General features: G+C 46.2%; 2 protein-coding genes across 2 annotated transcripts in view; both read right to left on the reverse strand.

The window, feature by feature from the left end:
• The window catches only part of LOC309543507 (hemicentin-1-like), a 119263-nt gene extending 110808 nt beyond the window's left edge, over positions 1 to 8455 (reverse strand). Inside the window, exon 1 of the mRNA XM_082275982.1 lies at positions 8324 to 8455. Within this exon, the coding sequence (XP_082132108.1) occupies positions 8324 to 8375 (52 nt within the window). The 5' untranslated portion in view covers positions 8376 to 8455. The remainder of the gene's footprint in view (positions 1 to 8323) is intronic.
• A 12597-nt stretch (positions 8456 to 21052) lies between these two features.
• On the reverse strand, positions 21053 to 22903 carry LOC309543505 (uncharacterized protein; the record flags this gene model as incomplete). The annotated part of the gene is made up of 3 exons (XM_082275980.1): positions 21053 to 21336; positions 22100 to 22178; positions 22517 to 22903. The coding sequence occupies 3 exons, from the start codon at positions 22901 to 22903 to the stop codon at positions 21251 to 21253; spliced, it is 552 nt and encodes a 183-aa protein (XP_082132106.1). The 3' UTR covers positions 21053 to 21250.
• Positions 22904 to 23533: the final 630 nt, after the last annotated feature.

Below are 23533 nucleotides of genomic sequence, written 5' to 3' on the forward strand. Positions count from 1 at the left end.
GAATCTGCCCTCAACAGATAACGCATGTACTGTCAGAATACTTCCCAACAGTTCCTCCTCCGTGAGACCCGGCCAAAATCAACTACAAAAATCTTCATCAACTACTGCAAGCTGCACACGACAAATAACATTCGCTCTAAGCATCCTGACAAAAGGAAAACAAATAGTCAAAAGCAACTGGTTCCCAGTTCCAAAGTGCATCTGATCTGGTTGTTAGTGGCTGTCACTGTTTTGTCAGGATTCAGCAGCAGCCAGGGAAACCAGACATGAAGCTACACAAGGAAACAGAGGCCAGCAATGTATATATCCTTAAAGTGAGATTTATTTACAGTGAAACACACAAACAAGCATACACAGCAAACAATGAACATAGGAAACTCCAGCAAACAAGAACCAACCCCAATGACAAAAATAACCAATGAACCAACAACTGACTATATACAAATATATACAATATAATGACACCAGTTACAGGGACGCAAGGAAGAGGGGGAAGAAGACTGGGTAGTAGGGCAGAGAGCTGGAGGAAGGCAGAGGGGTACAGGATAGGTCAGGATCACAGGAACAAGGAGGCAATCAGAATAGTGACACACTGGGGGAAGGGAGGAGCAGCCTTCAAATAGCCACCAGACAACGAAACACTGGTGTAACTGATCATTACAGCCTGCTGACTTCTGGGAGACTCAATCCTAACATGGGGACCAGGTCGGGGTTAGGTTAGTATTGGGGATTAGGTTGGGGGTTAGTATTGGGGATTAGGTCGGGGGTTAGGTTGGTATCAGGGATTGGGTCAGGGTTAGGTTGGTATCAGGGATTGGGTCAGGGTTAGGTTGGTATTGGGTGTTAGGTTAGCATCGGGGATTAGGTTAGCATTGGGGATTAAGTTAGTGTTCGGAATGAAGGTCTGGGGTTTGTACTGGGGGATTAGGTCAGGGGTTAGGTTGGTATTGGGGATTAGTTTAGTATTGGGGAATAGGTTGGTATCAGGGATTAGATCAGGAGTTCGGTTAGTATCGGGGATTAGATCAGGGGTTAGGTTAGTATCGGGGATTAGATCAGGGGTTAGGTTAGTATCGGGGATTAGATCAGGGGTTAGGTTGGTATTGAGGATTAGGTCAGGGGTTAGGTTAGTATCGGGGATTATATCACGGAATAAGTTTAGTATTGGGGATTAGGTTGGTATCAGGGATTAGATCAGGAGTTCGGTTAGTATTGGGGATTAGATCAGGGGTTAGGTTAGTATCGGGGATTATGTCAGGGGTTAGGTTGGTATCAGGGATTAGGTCAGGGGTTAGGTTAGTATCGGGGATTAGATCAGGGGTTAGGTTAGTATCGGGGATTAGGTCAGGGTTAGGTTGGTATCAGGGATTATATCAGGGGTTAGGTTAGTATCGGGGATTAGATCAGGGGTTATGTTAGTATCGGGGATTAGATCAGGGGTTAGGTTAGTATCGGGGATTAGGTTCGTATCGGGTATTAGGTCAGGGGTTAGGTTAGTATCAGAGATTAGGTCGTGGTTAGGTTAGTATCGGGGATTAGGTCAGGGTTAGGTTAGTATTGGGGATTAGGTCAGGGGTTAGGTTAGTATCGGAGATTAGGTCGGGTTAGGTTAGTATCGGGGATTAGATCAGGGGTTAGGTTAGTATCGGGGATTAGGTCGTGGTTAGGTTAGTATCGGGGATTAGGTCAGGGTTAGGTTAGTATTGGGGATTAGGTCGGGGGTTAGGTTAGTATCGGAGATTAGGTCGGGGTTAGGTTAGTATTGGAGATTAGGTCGGGGTTAGGTTAATATCGGGGATTAGGTCGGGGTTAGGTTAGTGTCGGAGATTAGGTCAGGGTTAGGTTAGTATCGGGGATTAGGTCAGGGGTTAGGTTAGTATCGGGGATTAGATCAGGGGTTAGGTTATTATTGGGGATTAGATCAGGGGTTAGGTTAGTATCGGGGATTAGGTCAGGGGTTAGGTTAGTATAGGGGATTAGGTCAGGGTTAGGTTAGTATCGGGGATTAGATCAGGGGTTAGGTTAGTATTGGAGATTAGGTCGGGGTTAGGTTAGTATCGGGGGTTAGGTTAGTATCGGGGATTAGGTCGGGGGTTAGGTTAGTGTCGGAGATTAGGTCGGGGGTTAGGTTAGTGTCGGAGATTAGGTCGGGGTTAGGTTAGTGTCGGGGATTAGATCAGGGTTAGGTTAGTATCGGGGATTAGGTTGGGGTTAGGTTAGTATCAGGGATTAGGCCGGGGTTAGGTTAGTATTGGGGATTAGATTAGGGTTAGGTTAGTATTGGGGATTAGGTTGGGGGTTAGGTTAGTATCGGGGTTAGGTTGGTATCGGGGATTAGGTCGGGGTTAGGTTAGTGTCGGAGATTAGGTCAGGGTTAGATTAGTATTGGGGATTAGGTTGGGGGTTAGGTTAGTATCGGGGGTTAGGTTGGTATCGGGGATTAGGTCGGGGCTAGGTTAGTATTGGAGATTAGGTCGGGGTTAGGTTAGTGTCGGGGATTAGATCAGGGTTAGGTTAGTATCGGGGATTAGGTTGGGGTTAGGTTAGTATCGGGGATTAGGCCGGGGTTAGGTTAGTATTGGGGATTAGATTAGGGTTAGGTTAGTATTGGGGATTAGGTTGGGGGTTAGGTTAGTATCGGGGGTTAGGTTAGTGTCGGAGATTAGGTCAGGGTTAGATTAGTATTGGGGATTAGGTTGGGGGTTAGGTTAGTATCGGGGGTTAGGTTGGTATCGGGGATTAGGTCGGGGCTAGGTTAGTGTTGGAGATTAGGTCGGGGTAAGGTTTGTATTGGGGATTAGGTCGGGGTTAGGTTGGTATTAGGGATTCGATCAGGGGTTAGGTTAGTGTTGTTAGGAATGAAAATCAAGGTTAGTATTGGGGGATTGGGTCAGGGGTTAGGTTAGTATTGGGGATTAGATCAGGGGTTAGGTTAGTATCGGGGATTCGGTCAGGGGTTAGGTTAGTATCTGGGATTAGATCAGGGGTTAGGTTAGTATCGGGGATTAGGTCAGGGATTAGGTCAGGGGTTAGGTTAGTATCGGGGATTAGATCAGGGGTTAGGTTATTATTGGGGATTAGATCAGGGGTTAGGTTAGTATCGGGGATTAGATCAGGGGTTAGGTTATTATTGGGGATTAGATCAGGGGTTAGGTTAGTATCGGGGATTAGGTCAGGGGTTAGGTTAGTATAGGGGATTAGGTCAGGGGTTAGGTTAGTATCGGGGATTAGGTCAGGGGTTAGGTTAGTATCGGGGATTAGGTCAGGGGTTAGGTTAGTATAGGGGATTAGGTCGGGGTTAGGTTAGTATCGGGGGTTAGGTTAGTATCGGGGATTAGGTCGGGGGTTAGGTTAGTGTCGGAGATTAGGTCGGGGGTTAGGTTAGTGTCGGAGATTAGGTCGGGGTTAGGTTAGTGTCGGGGATTAGATCAGGGTTAGGTTAGTATCGGGGATTAGGTTGGGGTTAGGTTAGTATCAGGGATTAGGCCGGGGTTAGGTTAGTATTGGGGATTAGATTAGGGTTAGGTTAGTATTGGGGATTAGGTTGGGGGTTAGGTTAGTATCGGGGGTTAGGTTGGTATCGGGGATTAGGTCGGGGTTAGGTTAGTGTCGGAGATTAGGTCAGGGTTAGATTAGTATTGGGGATTAGGTTGGGGGTTAGGTTAGTATCGGGGGTTAGGTTGGTATCGGGGATTAGGTCGGGGCTAGGTTAGTATTGGAGATTAGGTCGGGGTTAGGTTAGTGTCGGGGATTAGATCAGGGTTAGGTTAGTATCGGGGATTAGGTTGGGGTTAGGTTAGTATCGGGGATTAGGCCGGGGTTAGGTTAGTATTGGGGATTAGATTAGGGTTAGGTTAGTATTGGGGATTAGGTTGGGGGTTAGGTTAGTATCGGGGGTTAGGTTAGTGTCGGAGATTAGGTCAGGGTTAGATTAGTATTGGGGATTAGGTTGGGGGTTAGGTTAGTATCGGGGGTTAGGTTGGTATCGGGGATTAGGTCGGGGCTAGGTTAGTGTTGGAGATTAGGTCGGGGTAAGGTTTGTATTGGGGATTAGGTCGGGGTTAGGTTGGTATTAGGGATTCGATCAGGGGTTAGGTTAGTGTTGTTAGGAATGAAAATCAAGGTTAGTATTGGGGGATTGGGTCAGGGGTTAGGTTAGTATTGGGGATTAGATCAGGGGTTAGGTTAGTATCGGGGATTCGGTCAGGGGTTAGGTTAGTATCTGGGATTAGATCAGGGGTTAGGTTAGTATCGGGGATTAGGTCAGGGATTAGGTCAGGGGTTAGGTTAGTATCGGGGATTAGATCAGGGGTTAGGTTATTATTGGGGATTAGATCAGGGGTTAGGTTAGTATCGGGGATTAGATCAGGGGTTAGGTTATTATTGGGGATTAGATCAGGGGTTAGGTTAGTATCGGGGATTAGGTCAGGGGTTAGGTTAGTATAGGGGATTAGGTCAGGGGTTAGGTTAGTATCGGGGATTAGGTCAGGGGTTAGGTTAGTATCGGGGATTAGGTCAGGGATTAGGTTAGTATAGGGGATTAGGTCAGGGGTTAGGTTAGTATAGGGGATTAGGTCAGGGGTTAGGTTAGTATCGGAGATTAGGTCAGGGGTTAGGTTAGTGTCGGAGATTAGGTCAGGGTTAGGTTAGTATCGGGGATTAGGTCAGGGGTTAGGTTAGTATCGGGGATTAGATCAGGGGTTAGGTTATTATTGGGGATTAGATCAGGGGTTAGGTTAGTATCGGGGATTAGGTCAGGGGTTAGGTTAGTATAGGGGATTAGGTCAGGGTTAGGTTAGTATCGGGGATTAGATCAGGGGTTAGGTTAGTATTGGAGATTAGGTCGGGGTTAGGTTAGTATCGGGGGTTAGGTTAGTATCGGGGATTAGGTCGGGGGTTAGGTTAGTGTCGGAGATTAGGTCGGGGGTTAGGTTAGTGTCGGAGATTAGGTCGGGGTTAGGTTAGTGTCGGGGATTAGATCAGGGTTAGGTTAGTATCGGGGATTAGGTTGGGGTTAGGTTAGTATCGGGGATTAGGCCGGGGTTAGGTTAGTATTGGGGATTAGATTAGGGTTAGGTTAGTATTGGGGATTAGGTTGGGGGTTAGGTTAGTATCGGGGGTTAGGTTGGTATCGGGGATTAGGTCGGGGTTAGGTTAGTGTCGGAGATTAGGTCAGGGTTAGATTAGTATTGGGGATTAGGTTGGGGGTTAGGTTAGTATCGGGGGTTAGGTTGGTATCGGGGATTAGGTCGGGGCTAGGTTAGTATTGGAGATTAGGTCGGGGTTAGGTTAGTGTCGGGGATTAGATCAGGGTTAGGTTAGTATCGGGGATTAGGTTGGGGTTAGGTTAGTATCGGGGATTAGGCCGGGGTTAGGTTAGTATTGGGGATTAGATTAGGGTTAGGTTAGTATTGGGGATTAGGTTGGGGGTTAGGTTAGTATCGGGGGTTAGGTTAGTGTCGAAGATTAGGTCAGGGTTAGATTAGTATTGGGGATTAGGTTGGGGGTTAGGTTAGTATCGGGGGTTAGGTTGGTATCGGGGATTAGGTCGGGGCTAGGTTAGTGTTGGAGATTAGGTCGGGGTAAGGTTTGTATTGGGGATTAGGTCGGGGTTAGGTTGGTATTAGGGATTCGATCAGGGGTTAGGTTAGTGTTGTTAGGAATGAAAATCAAGGTTAGTATTGGGGGATTGGGTCAGGGGTTAGGTTAGTATTGGGGATTAGATCAGGGGTTAGGTTAGTATCGGGGATTCGGTCAGGGGTTAGGTTAGTATCTGGGATTAGATCAGGGGTTAGGTTAGTATCGGGGATTAGGTCAGGGGTTAGGTTAGTATCGGGATTAGGTCAGGGGTTAGGTTAGTATCGGGGGTTAGGTCAGGGGTTAGGTTAGTATCGGGGATTCGGTCAGGGGTTAGGTTAGTATCTGGGATTAGATCAGGGGTTAGGTTAGTATCGGGGATTAGGTCAGGGGTTAGGTTAGTATCGGGATTAGGTCAGGGGTTAGGTTAGTATCGGGGATTAGATCAGGGGTTAGGTTATTATTGGGGATTAGATCAGGGGTTAGGTTAGTATCGGGGATTAGGTCAGGGGTTAGGTTAGTATCGGGGATTAGGTCAGGGGTTAGGTTAGTATCGGGGATTAGGTCAGGGGTTAGGTTAGTATCGGGGATTAGGTCAGGGGTTAGGTTAGTATCGGAGATTAGGTCAGGGGTTAGGTTAGTATCGGGGATTAGGTCAGGGGTTAGGTTAGTATCGGAGATTAGGTCGGGGTTAGGTTAGTATCGGGGATTAGGCCGGGGTTAGGTTAGTATTGGGGATTAGATTAGGGTTAGGTTAGTATTGGGGATTAGGTTTGGGGTTAGGTTAGTATCGGGGGTTAGGTTAGTGTCGAAGATTAGGTCAGGGTTAGATTAGTATTGGGGATTAGGTTGGGGGTTAGGTTAGTATCGGGGGTTAGGTTGGTATCGGGGATTAGGTCAGGGGTTAGGTTAGTATCGGGGATTAGGTCAGGGGTTAGGTTAGTATCGGGGATTAGGTCAGGGGTTAGGTTAGTATCGGGGATTAGGTCAGGGGTTAGGTTAGTATCGGAGATTAGGTCAGGGGTTAGGTTAGTATCGGGGATTAGGTCAGGGGTTAGGTTAGTATCGGAGATTAGGTCGGGGTTAGGTTAGTATCGGGGATTAGGCCGGGGTTAGGTTAGTATTGGGGATTAGATTAGGGTTAGGTTAGTATTGGGGATTAGGTTTGGGGTTAGGTTAGTATCGGGGGTTAGGTTAGTGTCGGAGATTAGGTCAGGGTTAGATTAGTATTGGGGATTAGGTTGGGGGTTAGGTTAGTATCGGGGGTTAGGTTGGTATCGGGGATTAGGTCGGGGCTAGGTTAGTGTTGGAGATTAGGTCGGGGTAAGGTTTGTATTGGGGATTAGGTCGGGGTTAGGTTGGTATTAGGGATTCGATCAGGGGTTAGGTTAGTGTTGTTAGGAATGAAAATCAAGGTTAGTATTGGGGGATTGGGTCAGGGGTTAGGTTAGTATTGGGGATTAGATCAGGGGTTAGGTTAGTATCGGGGATTCGGTCAGGGGTTAGGTTAGTATCGGGATTAGATCAGGGGTTAGGTTAGTATCGGGGATTCGGTCAGGGGTTAGGTTAGTATCTGGGATTAGATCAGGGGTTAGGTTAGTATCGGGGATTAGGTCAGGGGTTAGGTTAGTATCTGGGATTAGATCAGGGGTTAGGTTAGTATCTGGGATTAGATCAGGGGTTAGGTTAGTATCTGGGATTAGATCAGGGGTTAGGTTAGTATCGGGGATTAGGTCAGGGGTTAGGTTAGTATCGGGGATTAGGTCAGGGGTTAGGTTAGTATTGGGGATTAGGTCAGGGGTTAGGTTAGTATCGGGGATTAGGTTGGGGTTAGGTTAGTATCGGGGATTAGGTCAGGGGTTAGGTTAGTATCGGAGATTAGGTCAGGGGTTAGGTTAGTATCGGGGATTAGGTCAGGGGTTAGGTTAGTATCGGAGATTAGGTCGGGGTTAGGTTAGTATCGGAGATTAGGTCGGGGTTAGGTTGGTATCGGGGATGGGGTCAGGGGTTAGGTTGGTATCGGGGATTGGGTCAGGGGTTAGGTTAGTATCGGAGATTAGGTCGGGGTTAGGTTAGTATCGGAGATTAGGTCGGGGTTAGGTTGGTATCGGGGATGGGGTCAGGGGTTAGGTTAGTGTTAGGAATGAAGGTGGGGGGTTTGTATTGGGGGTTTAGGTTGGTGGTCAGGTTGGTATCGGGGATTGGGTCAGGGATTAGTTTAGTGTTAGGAATGAAGGTCTGGGGTTAGTATTGGGGGATTAGGTCGGTGGTCAGGTTGGTATCGGGGGTTAGGTTAGTGTTAGCAGTGAAGGTTGGGGGATGGGTATAGTGATTGTGTTCGGGGTGAAGTGACCTCATTATAGAGAGTTCTGAATATAGCGCTCTTCACCCCTCAGTACAGGATGATGATGAGGATAATGATGATGATGATGAGGATAATGATGATGATGATGAGGATAATGATGATGATGATGAGGATGATGATTATTATTGGGGATGTATAGAATGTTCCTCCATATAACAGGAGACATTACAGTATAATACAGGGGTGGGGGGGGGGGGGGTAATGATGACATCATACAGACGGAGATCAGATTTGATGTCCCGGAGACTCCATACAGACATTTCTGTGAAATATTTCCCGACTCTTCCTGTTTACCGATTACACCCCCCCCCCCCCCCCCCCCCGCCCTGTCACCGTCCTCTCTGATATCACCCACACATAGTGCAGTAGAAGGGGACTTACCTGTGACAGTGAAGAGGGGGAGGAGTATGTAGAGGATATTTGGGGGTCTCATTGTCCCCAGAATTCGGGTTCCACCCTAAAGTAACATGGCCGAGGTTTCCATATCAGCAGAGAATTTACTTTCTGTTTTAAAGTAACGTCTCACTTCCTGAGAGCGAGGAGGAGAATAACCCCCACCATCCGGAGAGAGAGGAGACCGAGCACGCCACCTGGAGGACAGAGAGAGATACTGTATACTAACACTGATCATATATATACTGTATATATACAGTGCCTTGCGAAAGTATTCGGCCCCCTTGAACTTTCCAACCTTTTGCCACATTTCAGGCTTCAAACATAAAGATATAAAACTGTAATTTTTTGTGAAGAATCAACAAGTGGGACACAATCATGAAGTGGAACGAAATTTATTGGATATTTCAAACTTTGTTAACAAATAAAAAACTGAAAAATTGGGCGTGCAAAATTATTCAGCCCCCTTAAGTTAATACTTTGTGGCGCCACCTTTTGCTGCGATTACAGCTGTAAGTCGCTTGGGGTATGTCTCTATCAGTTTTTCACATCGAGAGACTGAAATGTTTGCCCATTCCTCCTTGCAAAACAGCTGGAGCTCAGTGAGGTTGGATGGAGAGCGTTTGTGAACAGCAGTTTTCAGTTCTTTCCACAGATTCTCAATTGGATTCAGGTCTGGACTTTGACTTGGCCATTCTAACACCTGGATATGTTTATTTGTGAACCATTCCATTGTAGATTTTGCTTTATGTTTTGGATCATTGTCTTGTTGGAAGACAAATCTCAGTCCCAGTCTCAGGTCTTTTGCAGACTCCATCAGGTTTTCTTCCAGAATGGTCCTGTATTTGGCTCCATCCATCTTCCCATCAATTTTAACCATCTTCCCTGTCCCTGCTGAAGAAAAGCAGGCCCAAACCATGATGCTGCCACCACCATGTTTCACAGTGGGGGATGGTGTGTTCAGGGTGATGAGCTGTGTTGCTTTTACGCCAAACATAACGTTTTGCATTGTTGCCAAAAAGTTTGATTTTGGTTTCATCTGAGCAGAGCTCCTTCTTCCACATGTTTGGTGTCTCCCAGGTGGCTTGTGGCAAACTTTAAACGACACTTTTTATGGATATCTTTAAGAAATGGCTTTCTTCTTGCCACTCTTCCATAAAGGGCAGATTTGTGCAGTATACGACTGATTGTTGTCCTATGGACAGAGTCTCCCACCTCAGCTGTAGATCTCTGCAGTTCATCCAGAGTGATCATGGGCCTCTTGGCTGCATCTCTGATCAGTCTTCTCCTTGTATGAGCTGAAAGTTTAGAGGGACGGCCAGGTCTTCGTAGATTTGCAGTGGTCTGATACTCCTTCCATTTCAATATTATCGCTTGCACAGTGCTCCTTGGGATGTTTAAAGCTTGGGAAATCTTTTTGTATCCAAATCCAGCTTTAAACTTCTCCACAACAGTATCTCGGACCTGCCTGGTGTGTTCCTTGTTCTTCATGATGCTCTCTGTGCTTTAAACGGACCTCTGAGACTATCACAGTGCAGGTGCATTTATACGGAGACTTGATTACACACAGGTGGATTCTATTTATCATCATTAGTCATTTAGATCAACATTGGATCATTCAGAGATCCTCACTGAACTTCTGGAGAGAGTTTGCTGCACTGAAAGTAAAGGGGATGAATAATTTTGCACGCCCAATTTTTCAGTTTTTTATTTGTTAACAAAGTTTGAAATATCCAATAAATTTCATTCCACTTCATGATTGTATCCCACTTGTTGTTGATTCTTCACAAAAAATTACAGTTTTATATCTTTATGTTTGAAGCCTGAAATGTGGCAAAAGGTCGCAAAGTTCAAGGGGGGCGAATACTTTCGCAAGGCACTGTATATATATATATATATATATATATATATATATATATATGCTGACGCTGATGATATGTACCATCGCTCCCAACTGTTTCTGATTTGGAGGGACTGTCTCTGATTTGGAGGGACTGTCTCTGATTTGGATGGACTGTCCTTGATTTGGGGGGGATTGTCTCTGATTTGGGGGGACTGTCTGATTTGGAGGGACTGTCTCTGATTTGGATGGACTGTCCTTGATTTGGGGGGGGGGTTGTCTCTGATTTGGGGGGACTGTCTGATTTGGAGGGGCTGTCTCTGATTTGGAGGGGCTATCCCTGATTTGGGGGGGCTGTCTCTGATTTGGGGGGACTGTCTCTGATTTGGAAGGACTGTCCCTGATTTGGAGGGACTGTCTCTGATTTGGGGGGATTGTCTCTGATTTGGGGGGGGGACTGTCTGATTTGGAGGGACTGTCTCTGATTTGGGGGGGGCGTCTGATTTGGGGGGACTGTCTCTGATCTGGGGGGGACTGTCTGATATGGAGGGACTGTCTCTGATTTGGATGGACTGTCCTTGATTTGGGGGGATTGTCTCTGATTTGGGGGGACTGTCTCTGATTTGGAGGCTGTCTCTGATTTGGAGGGACTGTCTCTGATTTGTAGGGACTGTCCCTGATTTGGGGGGGCTGTCTCTGATTTGGGGGGACTGTCTCTGATTTGGGGGGACTGTCTCTGATTTGGGGGGACTGTCTCTGATTTGGGGGGGACTGTCCCTGGTTTGGAATAAAGTCCCTCTTTCCCTCTCTCTCCTCGTTGGTCCCTCATGTTTCTCTGATCTACAGTCAGGTCCATAAATATTGGGACATGGACACAATTCTAATCTTTTTGGCTCTATACACCACCACAATGGATTTAAAATGAAACAAACAATATGCGCTTTACCTGCAGACTTTCAGCTTTAATTTGAGGGAATTTACATCCGAATCAGGTGACCGGTGTAGGAATTACAGCAGTTTGTATATGTGCCTCCCACTTTTTAAGGGACCAAAAGTAATGGGACAATTGGCTGCTCAGCTGTTCCATGGCCAGGTGTGTGTTATTCCCTCATTATCCCATTTACAAGGAGCAGATAAAAGGTCCAGAGTTCATTTCAGGTGTGCTATTTGCATTTGGAATCTGTTGCTGTCAACTCTCAATATGAGATCCAAAGAGCTGTCACTATCAGTGAAGCAAGCCATCATTAGGCTGAAAAAACAAAACAAACCAATCAGAGAGATCGCAAAAACATTAGGTGTGGCCAAATCAACTGTTTGGAACATCCTTAAAAAGAAAGAACGCCCCGGTGAGCTCAGCAACACCAAAAGACCCGGAAGACCACGGAAAACAACTGTGGGGGATGAGTGAAGAATTCATGGTGTCAGATGGTGTCAGGCGTGTGTGGCGGCAACCAGGTGAGGAGTACAAAGACAAGTGTGTCTTGCCTACAGTCAGGCATGGTGGTGGGAGTGTCATGGTCTGGGGCTGCATGAGTGCTGCCGGCACTGGGGAGCTACAGATCATTGAGGGAACCATGAATGCCAACATGTACTGTGACATACTGAAGCAGAGCATGATCCCCTCCCTTCAGAGACTGGGGGGCAGGGCAATATTCCAACATGATAATGACCCCAAACACCTCCAAGATGACCACTGCCTTGCTAAAGAAGCTGAGGGTAAAGGTGATGGACTGGCCAAGCGTCTCCAGACCTAAACCCTATTGAGCATCTGTGGGCATCCTCAAACAGAAGGTGGAGGAGGGGAAGGTCTCTAACATCCACCAGCTCTGTGATGTCATCATGGAGGAGGGGAAGAGGACTCCAGTGACAACCTGTGAAGCTCTGGTGAACTCCATGCCCAAGAGGGTTAAGGCACTGCTGGAAAATAATGGCGGCCACACAAAATATTCACTTTGTGCCCAATTTGGACATTGTCACTTAGGGGTGTACTCACTTTTGTTGCCAGTGGTTTAGACATTAATGGCTGTGTGTTGAGTTATTTTGAGGGGACAGTAAATTTACACTGTTATACAAGCTGTACACTCACTACTTTACATTGTAGCAAAGTCTCATTTCTTCAGTGTTGTCACATGGGAGGGGTGTACTTACTTTTGTGAGATACTGTATATATATATATGTCAAAACTAACACTGTTCAGATAGAAATCTCCATACCGGTCTGACAGGTTAGGAACCAGACAAGCCACATATTGGATGCGGAATGTTACCTACATAGAGAGTGGCGGTGACATTCCTACAGTCAGGGTGACATTGATTGTCACTGTCCTCCTCTTCCCTTCATTATTTCTCCCGGTGTCACTAACAGAGGAAATGAGGGAGAATCTCCCCATTGGGGTCACAGAAATAAAACCTGACAGAGGGTGCAGCTCTCTCTCTATCTCAGGCTTTGTTCCCAATTTTATAAACTCTGGAGAATTTCTCTGAGATGAAGGAATCTTCTGCCTCAGATCACTTTTTCCTGCATGAAGACGTCCCTGCGTTAGGCTGAGTTCACATCCATGCACTTCGCTTCCGATCCTTTCTGCAGGGCTTTCTGCTGTGCGTTTTGCATTTTCTTTCTGGCCACGTTGTTGATTAACTGCTTGCCGACCGCCGCACGACTATTTACTGCGGCAGTCAGCCCCGTACAGGCAAAGTGATGTAGTACTACGTTGCTAGCCTGTGAGACTGTAGGGGGCGAGCATGCGCCGCCGGAGGCGCGCTCCCGCCCCCGCTCGTTCCCTAAGGAGTCCGCACATGTGACCGGCGGCTTCGATGTCCACCAGTCACTCGCGATATCCCTGTGGAGAGGGAGAAGGACAGACGGCTGATGTAAACACAACCGTCTGTCATTCTCCCCTGTGTAACTGTAGAGATCATACGATCCTGCTATGTAGGATCGTATGTCTCTGTGGTTACATCACAAGCCACGCCCCTTGACAGTTAGAACCACGCCCCTAGGGACAGACTTAACCCCTGGATCGCTAATAAAATTAACCCCTTCCTTGCCAGTGTCATTTTTACAGTGACAGTGCATATTTATAGCACTGATTACTGTAGTAATGTCACTGGTACCCCCAAAAGTATCAAAAATGTCAGTCAAGGGTCCGATCTGTCCGCCGCAATGTCACAGTCCCGCAAAAAAAATCGCAGATCGCCGCCATTACTCGTTAAAAAAAAAAAACCCCAAAAATGACAGAAATCTTTCCCTTAGTAAACGCAATAACTTTTGCGCAAACCAATCAAAATACGCTTATTGCGATTTTTTTTTACCAAAAATATGTAGCAGAAAACAAATTGGCCAAAAATGTTAAAAAATTTTGATTTTTTTTGGGGGGGAATTTCATGTAAAAAAATGTGAAAAATATTGTTATTTTTTCAAAATTGTCGCTCTTTTTTTGTTTATAGCGCAAAAAGTAAAAATCGCACAGGTGATCAAATACCACCAAAAGAAAGCTCTGTTTGTGGGAAAAAAAGGACGTCAATTTTATTTGTGTACAGCGTCGCACGACCGCGCAATTGTCCGTTAAAATCACGCAGTGCCGAATCGCAAAATAGGGCCTGGTCAGGAAGGGGGGTAAAATCTTCCGGGGCTTAAGTTTAAAAAATGCAGAATTGCAGCAAAAACGCACAATATGCCTTGCTGCAGCTTCTCCATTGAAGTCAATTGAACCAAAAAAGCAAAAAATGCACCGTTTGGCGTTAAAAAAAAAAAGTCCCCGACCCTTTCCAAAAAAGCAGCAGCTCAAAAAAAGCAGAGAAGTGGCCGTGTCCTGTAGGAAATCATGTGAAATGGACTGAAATGCGTTTCTACAAAAAGCACCAAAAAACATAGAGGAGTGAACCGCGGCTTATAGTGGGTTTAGATACATTTAGTGGTTAGAGTAACGAATCGCTTTCCAGACGCACAGAATTCTGTTTTATCTAAATGCAGCCAAACTGAGCGCACCTGAGCACAGGTAAGAATGATAAGATGGAAAAATGATGACATTTAGAATGTCCTATAAACCCGTACAGACATACTACCAGTGTGATGAGGCCTACACACGGTATATACAGTATATATGAATATAAATAATGCAGCGCTGATAATAAAATGTAAACACATATAGTGCAAATTATTATATGTGCATCAATACCTGCAATTTAGGCCCATTTCACACTAGTGCGACTTGTACCGCGATTTTGGACCGCAAAATCGCATGACAAGTCGTTTTCCATTATTTTCAATGAGCTCCATTCATATCAGTGCGACTTGAAGTCGCACCGACTTCAAAGTAGTCCCTCCACTACTTTGGCACGATTTTTAGGCCAAAGACATTCAAGCCCAGTCAAAATCGCGGCAAAAGTCGCGGCAAAATTGCGGTAAATCACGCAACTTTGAAGTCGCACAAGTGTGAAAAGGGCCTAAACCACTTAACCCCCAGAGGATTTGGCTGCTCAAAGACCAGGGCCTATTTTGCGATTCGGCACTGCGTGACTTTAACGGACAATTGCGCAGTCGTGCGACGCCGTACCTAAACGAATTTGACGTCCTTTTTTTCCCACAAACAGAGCTTTCTTTTGGTGATATTTGATCACCGGTGCGATTTTTTATTTTTTGCGCTATAAACAAAAAAAGAGCGACAATTTTGAAAAAATAACAATATTTTTCACATTTTTTTTTATATGAAATTCCTAAAAAAAAAAAAAAATGTAAAAATCAAAATGTTTTAACATTTTTGGCCAATTTGTTTTCTGCTACATATTTTTGGTAAAAAAAAAAATCACAATAAGCGTATTTTGATTGGTTTGCGCAAAAGTTATTGCGTTTAATAACTACAGAAAAGATTTTTGTCATTTTTGATTTTTTTTTTTTTTGTAACGAGTAATGGCAGCGATCTGCGATTTTTTTTTTTGCGGGACTGTGACATTGCGGCGGACAGATCGGACCCCTGACTGACATTTTTTAGACTTTTGGGGGTACCAGTGACATTACTACAGTAATCAGTGCTATATATATGCACTGTTACTGTAAAAATGACACTGGCAGGGGAGGGGTTAACTTTATTGGTGATGCAGGGGTTAAGTGTGTCCCTAGGGGGGTGATTCTAACTGTGGGGGGGCGTGGCTTGTGATGTAACCACAGAGACATACGATCCTACATAGCAGGACCGTATGATCTCTGCAGTTACACCAGGTAGAATGACAGACGGCTTTGTTTACATCAGCCGCCTGCCTTTCTCCCTCTCCAGCGGGAGATCGCGAGTGGCCGGCGGACATCGGAGCCCCCGGTCACTTACGCGGGGACCTCAGTGAACGAGCGGGGGCGGGAGCGCGCTCGCCCCCTACAGGCTCCTGGGTGAGCGACGTAGTACTACGTCACTTTGCCCAGGAGGGACTAACAGCCGCAGTAAATGTACTTGCAGCGGTCGGCAAGTTGTTAAAGTGCAAAATTAAGCAAAAAAGTGCCAATATATATGAAGTGCATATGTGACCATAGAGAACCATAAATAATATGCAATTAAAAATAGTCCATAATTGAAAAAATTAGTGATATGTCCACCAAAAAAAGTGCAAAGTGCAGATAAGTCCTCCTGAGTTATCTTAGGGGTATAACCACCACCGATGGAACAATTAGCCTCGTTCTGAGTATCATAGTGTATTGTTGATGATCAATAACAATATACTATGATACTCAGAAGGAGGCTTGGAACGCGCGCCTCGCCCCCCATCTTTGCCAAAGCAGGAAGTACAGCCGTACTGAGCAGGGAGACACAGCAGGAACATCTAATTGGGGGGTTCACCCCCAGAAAGGTATAAAAAGCAGCAGCACTTGCAGTGGGACACCCCAGATGATGTCTACTTAGACGAAACGCGTCAGTTCTTCTGCAAATGCTGTGATTATTTCCACGTACAAGCGCTTTATCATCAGTTTTTCTGTAAGTGTGTTTTTCCTTTTTTATCAAATGGTTTTATATGGGTTCACACTATGTGAGTTTTTTATTTTATTTTATTGAGTTCCTCGTGGAAGAATTTCCTGCTGTAGTCACCAGTGGTTATCCTCCTTCTAATTTATGGATGATGAGTCTGGATTGAAAGTATCATTTCCTGAAGGATTTGTGACATCTGCCATACAGTGATATCTATTTAATCTATAAGCTTGAATGATCCAAAGAGGATACACTCTGTTGTGTCCATGATATCCGGTAAGCCTTTGATCGAATTGTTCCATCCGTGGTGGTTATACCCCTAAGATCACTCAATAGGACTTATCTGCACTTTGTACTTTTTTGGTGGACATATCACACATTTTTTCAAATAATGGACTATTTTTAACTGCATATTATTTATGGTTCTCTATGGTCACATATGCACTATATATATATATATACAGTATACAGTATATATATGCACTTTTGTGCTTAAAGCGGAGTTCCAGCCATTTTACTCAACTGTCCAACGGTCCAGCGATGCGGCCGCCCGAAGCCTCGATCCTCTCCCTCGGTGCCGGCATCACTGCTGTGGGCACCCGGCTGTGATAGTTTACGGCTTCACAGCCGGGTACCCACTGCGCATGCGCGAGTCGCGCTGCGCATCTTGATTGGCCGGCAATCTTCTGGGACCTCTGACATGTCCCAGAAGATTGCAGGGAGGGGGAGAGGAGAACTTCCGTTCAGGGCGCCGCGGCGCTCCGAGCAGAAAGTGGGAGCGGGTACATGTCAAAACTAGGTACCCGCTCCCCCCCCCCAAAAAAAATGACATGCCAAATGTGGCATGTCAGGGGGTCAGGACTCCCTAAAGCGGAAGTTCCACTTTTGGGTGGAACTCCGCTTTAACCACTTTACCACTGAACCTATTTCTGACACTTTGTTTACAAGTTGAAATCAGTATTTTTTTCTAGAAAACGACTTAAAACCCCCAAACATTATACTGTATATATATATTTTTTTTAACAAAGACTCTGGAGAATAAAATGGCGGTCATTGCAATATTTTTTGTCACGCGGTATTAGCACAGTGGTCTTTCAAACGCCATTTTTTTTGATAAATTACGAAAAATCACATTTCACTGTATTTAAAAAAAAAACTAAACAGTAAAGTTAGCCCATTTTTTTAATATTGTGAAAGATGATGTCACACCGAGTAAATAGATACCCAACATGTTACGGTTTAAAATTGCGCACACCCGCGGAATGGCGACAAACTACAGTCAATAAAAATCTCCATAGGCGACAATTTAAAAATTTTAAACGGTTACCAGTTTAGAGTTAGAGTGTAGCTCTTTCTTTTTAATTATTGCTCGCGCTCTGGCGATCGCGGCGATACCTCACATGTGTGGTTTGAACAGCGATTTAATTTGCGGTGCGACTTCCATATACGTTTTCTTTCACGCGCGAGCTCACGGAGACGGGAGCGGCTAAATTATTTTATTTTTTTTTCTATTTATTTTTTTTTTTCTATTTATTTATTATTTTTTTAAATTTTAACACAGGTTTTTTTAAAAAAAATAAAAATCTGATCACTTTTATTGTGGTCACAAGCAATGTACACATCCCTTGTGATAGGTACTCTTTATGGAGGGATCGAGGGTCTAAAAAACCCCAAACCCCTCCACTACACTTCCATGTATTCAAAACGCCGAAAACTGCATTTTTTAATATATTCACTTTTTGAATCTGCCACCATTAGCAGCAGGAGTAGCCGGGACGTGACACCATGGACGCCGCCTCTGGGTTACGTCATCTGAGACCCGATTGAAGCCGCTTCCGGCTTTGATCGGGACTCCATCCAGCAGGCGGACGTGGTGGCTGGGTGCTCTCCCGGTGGGACTGGAGACCTGGGCAAAGCCGCGGAAGGGGGCGGGAGGGGGGGGACGTCCCCTCCCACTCGCCGGGGTAATGATCGAGCGGCTCCCGAGCCGCATTGGTCGTTACCCCTGGAAAGCCAACCGCCGGCTCTAAAAAAACGGTACAGGGATGATGCCTCTAGCTAGAGGCATCACCCTGGTATAACCCCGCAAAGTCAGCCGACGTAGCTCTACGTGGCTAGACGTTAAGTGGTTAATTTTGCACATGTATTTGCACTTTAATTTGCAGGTATTGATACACATATAATAATTTGCACTATATGTGTTTACATTTTATTATCAGCGCTACATTATATATATTCATTGTTTTTCACAAATTGTCATTTGTTTTTTCTGGCTGCTGGCTATTAGTGTTGGCGCGGTATACATTTTCTATACACGAATATACAGTATATATATATTACTATGGAATACATGGAGTACGTGTAACTGAGAACCTTTCATTTGTGATCTTCAAGCACTGATGAAGGGGAAGGTTGGCGCTCTCATCCTTTTAGAGGCTTGACAAAGGGGCTGTGACCCCAAAATATGCGGCGCGCTACCTCGCAGAAGCCACCACTTAAGATGACTCCTCTGTTCTCCACCACAACCTTGCAAGAACCTCAACCCTATTGACACACCAGGCTACTGAGGCTCCATTCACATCTGGCGTTGCAGAATCGCGGGCAGAATCAGGCAATTCTATCCGCGATTCCAGAATTATCTAGTTAAACTGTGTGACAAACTCACTCAGGACAGGGGCTTTTGGAGGGGACTGCAGGCTAGCCCCTTGCCTACTGACTATGGGCCCTGGCTTGTGAGGGAACACTGCTCTTTGTGGGGTGTATGCTGGGGGGACCTTTGGAGTAATGTTACTTTGGATTCAAGTCCACATCTCCCCAAGACACACAGACCTAGGCCTAGGGTCGATGTTAAAGGCCAATAGGGGACTGCTCCGCACAGTCAGACTCATAGCAGAGGGTAATGTTATCAGCTCAACCACCTGTCTTCCACACATTGCTGATTAACTCACCTATTGTCTACTGTGGGGGTGTGTTTACACTTATAATCATGTGTATTGTACTTCATGAGCTCGATGACGGCAAGTCTGCTAGTAAATTATTAGCTCAAGTTAATTAAATCACTGTCATCTATTAGTTGTTAGTGGGAAAGTAGAATACTGTTTGTGTTGGTTGTTCTTTAGATATGTTTATTATATTCTTGAACACAATTTCATCTGCATATGATAATGTAATCAGGCACCTGACCTGGTGGGGTATATATTCGGTGTGAGTTTGTTCAATAAATGTTCCAGATCTTATACAATCTAATCTCGGCTAGTTTTGTATGGGTGGTGGCTAGAATATCTGATATCTATATATCAGAAGCCCACAAGTACATTGTGGGGTCGAGGTTCCGTTACAAACTGCATCTGCCTGCCCGCAGGATATAAAGACCACCTCTACTGTACCGACGGTCACCTAAAGGGCCCCAATGTTAGCCGGCAGAAGAGCTTTCTCAGAGAATGCCCTTCTTGCTAAACTATAATCCCGTTTTTTTTTTCTTGAATGTTTATGCTGTCTAACACTGGATTGTGTTCTCCCAACCAGTCTAGACCTACCACAGCCACTGTTAGGCAATGAGTAGATTTTATTCAACAATTCCAGGACTATATTGGCTGTTGGGTCCTGTTTGGTGCTCTGGGTGGTATTGCTAACTGTATGTACTGATTTGGGGTTTTTACACCATTTATGCCCCCCCCCCCATTTCTCTTTCTTGATTTTTGTGTGCTGAACTTTGTAAAGTAAATGTGTTGGTTTGCCTTCTCCTAAAAATAACCTATAAGTTCTCTTTTTCCCATGGTCTTGTTGATTCACTTTAGGCTCCATTCACACCTGGGGGTTACAGAGTCACAGGCAGAATCTCCCTTCTTCTGTCGGCTTACATTGGGGCCCTTAAGGTGAACGTTGGTGCAGTAGAGGTTGTCTTTATATCCTGCAGGCAGGCAGATGCAGTTTAACTAGATAATGCAGAATACTCGTTAGGCACGGGGGAGTGCGTGGTAAACTGTAATATACCTGCACCCTGTAATTGCGGTAATGTAAGGTGTTCCTGTTCTCTCCCCCCCCCCCCACCCCAATATGGGTCTGCTGTACCATGTACTGGTATGAGGAAGTCTCCTGTTCTCTCCTCCCCTCCCCCCAAATGTGTGTCTGCTGTACCAGGTACTGGTATTAGAAGGTCTCCTGTTCTCCCCCCCCCCCCAATATGTGTCTTCTGTACCATGTACTGGTATGAGAAGGTCTCCTGTTCTCCCCCCCCCCCCCCCCCCAAATATTAGTGTGTGAGCTTTTTTTTTGGTGACGCCTCTTTTCTTTTGGCCAGGCAGTGAATGTGAACACGATATCCTTCAAACACAACGATACAAATATGGGAACTTCTAAACCAAATTAACAGGAAGGGAAAGTGCAGAGAGAGCACCACGAGTGGAGGAGAAGGCTGGGTCTCAAGATAGAGGAACCAACGCTATTATGGGGTGACAGCAATCAATGCAAGACCCCAGATCTTCCACCGGAAGCTCCCTCCCATCTCCACCCCCCAAGTCTCACTACAACTCCACATTGCTGCAATACATCACATCTCCCCCAATGATACCTCCAATGAAGCTTGAAATTCTCCACTGTACCCCCACCCTTCCCAAGTCATGGCACCCCAACACTGCAATACAACATATCTTCCCCATTGATCCCTCCAATGAAGCACTCAGCTGTACCCCTCCCCCTCCCGGAGTTCCCCTATGGCACCCCCAACACTGCGATACAACACATCCTCCCCACTGATACCTTCAATGATGTTCTCTGCAGTACTCCCCCCCCAGTTCCTGAGTCCCTCTGTGGCGCCCTAATGCTGCAATACAACACATCTTCCCCCAATGATACGGTGGATTTGATTGCCCCCTCCCCAGCATTGCAGTAAACACTCATTGCAGAGCCTTAGAGAGAAAATAATCTGATTTTATTGGTAGTATTGGTCCTCGGGGGCGGAGGTTGGTCCTCGGGGGCGGATGTTGGTCCTCGGGGGGCGGAGGTTGGTCCTCGGGGGCGGAGGTTGGTCCTCGGTGAGTGCAGTGCACAGGCAGGTGGTGGCACCAGCAGCTGATCACACAGACTCTGCAGTAGTTTTCACTCGGATCGGTGACAAATCTCTATGTCAGGGGGCGGATTGGCTGTGTGCAACTGCGGCTTCAGGTAAATGCCCCGGTGGCAGCGGCTGAGACTTCCCGGCTCCTAAATGGCCTACATGGAAATAATCAAACAAAATGGGACAAATATTAGAGGGCCGGTCCACCCAATGGTGTCATTTCATTTAGGATTGGACATAACTGGGCTTCACCAATCAGCATTTTCTAAAGGTAACAGCTAAAATCTTTCCTCCTTCCTGAGTCTCACTTCACCTGCTGTATACTTCAAAATGCGAATACATGAAAAAACAATATGGATAAACTCCCCATAATGGGCACAGCGGGTGTACAGACCCGGGAACTCAGCACAGGGATGGTGGGAACCCCTCATAATGGGCACAGCGGGGGTACAGACCCGGGAACTCAGCACAGGGATGGTGGGAACCCCTCATAATGGGCACAGCGGGGGTACAGGCCTGGGAACTCAGCACAGGGATGGTGGGAACCCCTCATAATGGGCACAGCGGGGGTACAGACCTGGGAACTCAGCACAGGGATGGTGGGAACCCCGCATAATGGGCACAGCGGGTGTACAGACCCAGGAACTCAGCACAGGGATGGTGGGAACCCCTCATAATGGGCACAGCGGGGGTACAGACCCAGGAACTCAGCACAGGGATGGTGGGAACCCCTCATAATAGGCACAGCGGGGGTACAGACCCAGGAACTCAGCACAGGGATGGTGGGAACCCCTCATAATGGGCACAGCGGGGGTACAGACCCAGGGTGTAGAGTAACATCGATCTGATGACAGAATTTCAGTATTGATATCAGGTGTGGGCTCTCCTCCTCTCTGGTTGGATGATGATGGACATTACCTGGCTGGTATTGGGCGGAGGGTTCTGGGATGGATGAGGGAGGAGATTGCTGCTTCTTTTGCTCCATCTGCTGTACAACCTGCAGCTGGGGACAGATCAGGAATTTATACAGACAGATAATACACTTGCAGACTGCAGTTGATATACAGACTGTACAGTTCACATCACAAGTAGCGTGTAATAAGAACTGTCTGTGTTGGCTGAGGCCATCAGTCAGTCCTGATGTGGTACAAAATCTGACCATGTGACATGGCAGCACAGACAGTCCATACTGCACATTGTACGGAGTGCTTGGTACGGCCATGTGTGATGGGTGGGATACACTGTACTGATGGCTTATCCAAGGCCCCCATACAGGAATATCCCCCCCATCTGGCCGGGTCGATCGGTGTGGGGGGTGGGGGGGGTCGCTGTTACCTGCTGCAGCTCCTGACGTTGGGCTTGGATGTGTTGTTGTCGCTTCTCCAGATCCTCCTGTTCTCTGTCCAACTCCGCTTTCCTCCTCATCAGATCGTCTTCTGTCTGACTGATGTGCCGCTCAAACTCCAGCAGCTCCTCCTCTGTGAATGGCGGCTGCTCCTCCAGCATCTGCCAGGGGGGGGGAGGAAAGGAGGACACACCGGTCACCATACCAGTCACCATGGTTACCGTACCAATCAACATAATGGTCACCACACTACTCACCATGCCAATGAACATACCCATCACCACACCGGTCCCCATGCCAATCACCACACTGCTCACCATACCAGTCACCATGGTTACTGTACCAATCACCATAAAGATCACCACACTGCTCACCATGCTAATCAACATACCCCATCACCACACTGGTCACCACATTGCTCACCATACCAGTCACAATGGTTACCGTACCAATAAACATAATGATCACCACAATACTCACCATGCCAATCAACATACCGATCACCGCACTGCTCACCATACCAGTCACCATGGTTACTGTACCAATCACCATAAAGATCACCACATTGGTCACCATACCAATAAACACAATGATCACCAGACTGATCACACCAATGATACCAGTCACCATGGTTACCATACCAATCAACAACATGGCCAACAGACTGGTTACTACCAGTCAATATGGTTACCATACAAATCCACACTATGATCACCATAGTAATCACCATGGTTACCATACCAATCAACACAATGGTCACCAGACTCATCCCTACCCCAATCAACACACTGGTCACCATACCAAACCTCACAAGGATCATCAGACTGATCACCACACTGGTCACCATGGTTACTGTACCAATTAACATAATTGTCAACATACCAATCAGCACAATGATCAGCAGACTGATCACACCAATTATACCAGTCACCATGGTTACCATACCAATCACCAACATGGCAACCAGACTGGTTACTACCAGTCAATATGTTTACCATACAAATAAA

This window comes from Pelophylax lessonae (assembly GCF_965119305.1).
Source record: "Pelophylax lessonae genome assembly, contig: HAP1_SCAFFOLD_146, whole genome shotgun sequence".
NCBI classification, from domain to species: Eukaryota; Metazoa; Chordata; class Amphibia; order Anura; family Ranidae; genus Pelophylax; species Pelophylax lessonae.